General features: G+C 29.9%; 1 protein-coding gene across 1 annotated transcript; it reads right to left on the minus strand.

The window, feature by feature from the left end:
• Positions 1-1,169: 1,169 nt before the first annotated feature.
• LOC145753384 (arylsulfatase B-like) lies at positions 1,170-4,575 on the minus strand. Its single transcript, XM_082569797.1, has 12 exons — positions 4,527-4,575; positions 4,392-4,442; positions 4,155-4,318; positions 3,905-4,056; positions 3,638-3,702; positions 3,417-3,580; positions 3,090-3,254; positions 2,733-2,878; positions 2,395-2,514; positions 1,872-1,999; positions 1,534-1,644; positions 1,170-1,420 (listed from the first exon to the last, which is right to left on the minus strand). The coding sequence occupies exons 1-12, from the start codon at positions 4,573-4,575 to the stop codon at positions 1,170-1,172; spliced, it is 1,566 nt and encodes a 521-aa protein (XP_082425923.1).
• Between the last annotated feature and the right edge of the window lie 1,425 nt (positions 4,576-6,000).

The following is a 6,000-nucleotide window of genomic DNA, read 5'->3' on the forward strand; positions in this document are numbered from 1 at the left end:
AACTTTATAATCCATTTACAAATTACGTGCCTTGAAAACGTAACATATCGAAAGTAGAGAACTCCACCAGCGTAAAGCAACGAGAACCCAGAACCCACAAGGCAGGTTTTTCTCATTGCAAGTAAATACCAGCCCTCCTTTTTATCAGAAATTGCTCTTACCATGTTAATGTTTTTGTATTCAAAAACACACAAGCCTACTAAGATATAGATTAGAACGATAAGGGTAAACCATTCCCAAATCTCAGCTAAATCCGTAGCTTGCTCCAAACTGCTTGTAGACGTAGTATTTAATATAAAATACACATTAGTTTTTGATGAATTTTCAATTGCACTGGAGATGTTTATTTCATATAGTCCTGACATGTTTTTGCAAAAAATTAACTTGCTACTGGGTTATGGCGGCAATAATTTATAAAATAAACATGTTGGCAGTATTATAATTGTACTTTTTTTAAATAAATACCAACATATGCGTAACATTTATGTGTTTTTCAAATCTGTTAAATAATTAAATAAGTAAATATGTTATAGTTAATGCTTGAAATTATTGGGAAACTTTGTTATATACGTTTAAAAACATACAAGTTAGAATAACAGGTTGTTGAATATATTAGGTTGTTATTGGTAACAAGATATATTCAGTACTTAATATATGTAGGTTAAATGAGGAAAAAATTAAAATAGTAATTACAAACATAATTGTAATCCACCTGTTTTCAAATGTAACATATGTGTTAAATATGTCAATAATTGTGTCTGTTTGCGAATATATATAATTTAGAATGTAAATATATATTTTTTGTAATTTAATGCATTTTTAAATTAAATAGATATTTTTTTAAATTTAAATAACTTTTGAGTTTTATGTTTTTTTTAAATATAAAAAATATTGTTTTTTTACTTAATACTAAAATTTAGAAAGACTAAAGTTACCATCCAATGTCTATAATTTTAATTTTATTGTTTATAGCTGCTTAAAGAAAAATTAAAAAACAGATTTAGGTATAGTTATAAAAGAATAAGCGTTTTCAAATTAGACGACATTTTATATGTTAATCAATAATTTATATAATTATTAGATAATATTATAATAATGAATATAATTAATTTTTTAGTATGCAAAATTAGTCGTTTTGTAATATAAAAGACGCTTTTCATGCTACAAATTTAACAAAATCCTGTCACCCATGCGTCGCCGTTAGAGGGCGGAAAATCGGCAGGATCCGTAGTTATAGCGTCGTCGATAGCTTGAACCTGATAACGAACTTTGGCCGCGTTAAGATAATCGATCAAATCATCAAATTGATCTGGTTCGGCGTCGACCAGATTTGTAGTTTCGTAAGGATCATCTGCAAATTTGAAATTATAATTTGTTAGACCAAGCGCATCAGGAGATGCGCGATTTATTTGCGAATAAGCTAGTTATTAGGCAAAACGTATTAGATAATTAGATTTATTTTGTTTAATTTTTGTGTAAGTGTGTGAAGGCTATTTTAACTTATGTCATGTTTTAAAAATTTTTTTGTATTACCTTGTAGGTTAAATAGGAAGTAGTCAACTCCGCTCTTTGTAATAGGAGCATACCCTGTTGGTGATCCAATTATATCGGTTCCTCCCTCTTTTGGCAAGACCCATCCTCCCACTAAATTAACACAAGATGTTCTTACAAAATATATGTTATTTCGCATTGTTAATGGAAATATGTAATACTTTGTAGGCAAATTAAAATTATTTTCGCCTTTCATAAACCTGATTTTATCAATCGCTGCTATTGTAAAAATCTCTGCTATGTATGCCATTTAAAGTTTAACTAAATTGGCGATCATTAACAAAACCACTTTAATGTTAATAATATTTTATAAATTTTACATCCTGCAACGCCTCCTGGATTTCCCTCAATTAATTTGTAATCCCCAACACGTATAGCTGCCGAGTCATCAGTTCTTCTGGGGTTGTTTGCAAATGCCGAACGAATAATATTGTACACAACTTCAGTTCTAAAAAGTGAACTTAAAATGTTTGCAAAATCATTGGCTTGTGCGGCTTTTTAGGTATTGTCTTAAGTATTTTTTTGTATATATTTATCCTCGATGTGGGAAGGTCGAATAGGCGACCTAAACATAGAGTAACAACTGTTACCCCGACCCAGTATCGAGTTTCCTGTGGCAGTTTGGGATATTATAGATTATAATTTCCCGATAATTATGCTGTTGATTAAGTGTTGACTCGGCGGGAGTTCATACTGTTTATAGCTTTACCTAAGGGCGTACAGCATGAGAGCAGTAAAGATTGAACCCACGACTTAGTTAAAGTATATTTTATTTTGTATAACATACATGGTTGTTTTTTACTTTAAATTTACCTACCAACTTGTGTTCAAATCTTAACTAACCTTGGTGAGGCTGAATTGCTTGAAATTGCATCCCAAACGTTTAACCCATCGACATCCGAAGCTACAGAGCCACCAGCTTGTTCAATAAAAGTGGTAAACATGTCAGTAATGTGGACCAGCCTTTTAATAATTAACATGTCAACTTAGCAATAAAAAGTAATTTTCTTAAAACTCTGTTAAGATTACAAGTTGTTTATAGATCATGTTGGTTTAACTTCATTAATCGTTCTAATTGGAGAAACGCCCGAATGATGTTTGCCGATGTGGTCTGTTTTGGCCTTTCGCCTACTTAATTTATTTTTTTGAAACATACATATTTTTTTATTTTTTATACTCACCCTTCATATTGGTAACCAGTCTGTGCAAGTAACGGACTAAGAACAAAAGCTGGAACCCTATAACCACCTTCGTAAAGCGTCGCCTTTTTTCCTCTTAGTGGATAATTATTTCCACCTTGCCCATTGGGGTTGCCAACACCCCCGTTCTATTAAAAGATTGTTATTAAGGCATTTTAGTTTAAAAGCTTTTTATTTAAAAAAATAAAATTAGCATTTTGGTTTGTAAAAGCTATAAAAATACTAATGTTAGTGTGTATTACTAAAGTACAGCAGTACTAAGATTAGCTTTATTTACATCATAGCAGCCACAAAAACTGTTAACTTTTTTTGGATTTAGAAATATCCTTAATAACTTACATCAGAGTAAAAAACAAAGATCGTGTTGTTCCACAATTCTTCAGCAATTAATGTGTCGACTAGTCGTTGTACCTGCTCGTCCAAGTAGCTAACCATACCCAGAAATGTTTTTCTGTTTCCTTTTTTTAAGGTTGGCCTGTACAGATTACTGTACGAGTCTTCAACCTATAAAAACAAAAAATATTTGAACTGTATCTCGACCAAAAATATATTACCATACGACCCAATATATTATTAAGTTATTGTAATAATGCTTCAAACAACAAATTATACTATAGATACATAAATTTCTTTTTTCTTGCTTCGAATTTCGATTTAATTGATTACCTCAAATGGTGAATGTGGTGCGTTGTAAGCCATATATAAAAACAATGGATCTTCCTGGTCGTGGTCTTCTATTATTTTAACAGCAACGTCGGTAAAATCTTTTGTCGAATACTTACCATCAGCATCGTAATTTAATTCGGTATCGTTGCGATAATCAAACCCCTCTAAAATGGTAATTTAAATTACTTTAATGCAAACATATGTCACGGCTTAAGTCTTACCATGAGCTAAATGAGTTGAATAAGTTATCTGTGCGTTGTAAAATCCGTAATGTGAGTCAAAACCTCTACAAATAAAATATAATTTTGTTAATGTCATATTTTAATGTTTTGTATACTAAGATTAGAGATTAAGCTTAAAAGGTTTATTTGTAGTTATTGCGGTTATTTGTGTTGTTTAGCAATTAGTGAGGTCTAACATTTAAGAACCGGCTCTTCATAAACACGAAAAATCAGGTTGTTTGGATGTTAAGTTAAAATAGAAATTACCTTTCTAAAGGAGTGTAATCATCACTGCAATAACCTAAATGCCATTTACCCACCATGTGAGTCGAATAGTTGGCAGTGTTTTTTAAATGTTGGGGTAGAAGAGTTAATGAAAGAGGCAATCCGCTTAATTGTTTTGCATTTACAATTCCTTCCTATATACAAGTTAAATGGGTTTAAGAAACATTTTACGAATCATTTACTTTAGGTAAAAACAAAAATGTAATAAAAACGTAACGTATTCCACACATACCTGCATTCCTGTGGCAACTGGATACTGGCCGGTTAGTAAAGCCGCCCGCGAGGGTGTACACACTTGTTGAGCATATGCATTGTTCAAGATGACGCCCTGTTTTGCCAAAGCATCAAGATATGGGGTCTGAACGAAACTGTTATGCCAACTCACGTCATTCCAGCCTTTAAAAACGTTAGGTTAAAATACAGTACTCGGAAATCTATTCTAAACTACTAAATTTGTAAATTAATTTACCTAAGTCGTCAACTAACACCATAACGATGTTTGGTGGTGTTGCGTTAGCTTCTAAAAACAAAGGAGAATTTAGTTATACCGTTACCATTAAAATGCAACACAATGTTGAAATTTGTTGCTAATTATTACCCTTACCTTTAGCAAAAATACCAGCAACGAACATAAATAAACGCATGTCCAACATTTTTTTTTTAAATCTTAAAGTCCTGTTATGTACTGCTGTGGCATTGATCTATTGACATATCTACGACCGTTTTGATATTTATACCCGGTTTCGAATAGAAAAAAGTTACTATGAGGTGGTACGAGTGCAAGATAAGGCTATTTCGAATAACAGGCTGTAATTAAAAATGTTATTACACTTCCGTTTATATGAAATTCTCCTTTTGGTTTTATGTAGTATAAAGTTTAAGCAAACATCGAAAAATATCGCTGACAAAAACACTTTTAATCTAGGTCCTAATCACTTATAACGATTAACCTAAAGTATTTAACGGTGCGATATTACATTTTTTCAAATAAGCTACAAAACGTGTTAAATGTTTCAGTATCATCAAAATTACTTAAAAAATTATGTTTAGTAACGCAAAGCTCTAGTGTTACACCTTCTACATAAAAAGTACATTTTGCAAACTGCGTTAAAAAGATATTCTTAGCCTGTGAAGCCTTTGTGGCTATAGGCTACATTTTATAGCCATAAAAAATTGGTAAATTTAAGTTTATACTAAATTAATGTGGTATATCACTATATAACCTAAACACAATCTACCCACTAAACACAATTCAAAATTTAAAAAACTACGATTTTTTTACCAAAATTGAGGTTAGATTATTTCGGAATTTAAGAGTACTAAACATTCAACGTTATTTAGTAAAATTAATTTAGCAAATATGTCAAAAATTCCTATAAATATATATCGGAAAATTTTTATTTTATTTAAAGAATTTAATTTTTTTAAATACACTTAAACTATTATAGACCTTAATATAAATAACCCTCAATACATTACCATAAGTAATTTGTGATAAAAACTTCAACGATATTTTTTAAGACTCATTATCATAACTTATTTTTAAAATAATTTTTTTTTTGCTTTTCTTATTACCTTAATTACTTCATTTATTTACTTACGCTAAGAATGATTAAGCAAATTTAAAGTAAATAACTTATACCTAATTAATTATTTTTGCGCTTACATAACACATGACATGTATTGTGTATGATATTATGTTGTAGCTAATACAATTAATAAGCGTAGCATAAAATTATTGAAAGTCCTGCTGTTTGAGTAGTTTTGATGGTAAAATTTACTTTTTGGTTTTATGTTTTTTCAAATATAAAAAATATTGTTTTTACTTACCACTAAAATTTAAAAAGAATGCAGTTACCACCCAATGTTTTCAATTTTAATTTTATTGTTTATAGATGCTCTAACCAAAATTAAAAGAACAAATTTAGGTATAGTTATAAAGGACAAGCATTTTGAAATTAGACAATATTTTATATGTTAATCAATAATTTTTATAATTATTTTATAATAATGAAAATAATTAATTTAACGCAAAATTATAGTTTCTAATATAGAAAGACGCTTTGCGTGCTATTAAT

This window comes from Corella eumyota, chromosome 5 (genome assembly GCF_963082875.1).
Source record: "Corella eumyota chromosome 5, kaCorEumy4.1, whole genome shotgun sequence".
Classification (NCBI taxonomy): Eukaryota; Metazoa; Chordata; class Ascidiacea; order Phlebobranchia; family Corellidae; genus Corella; species Corella eumyota.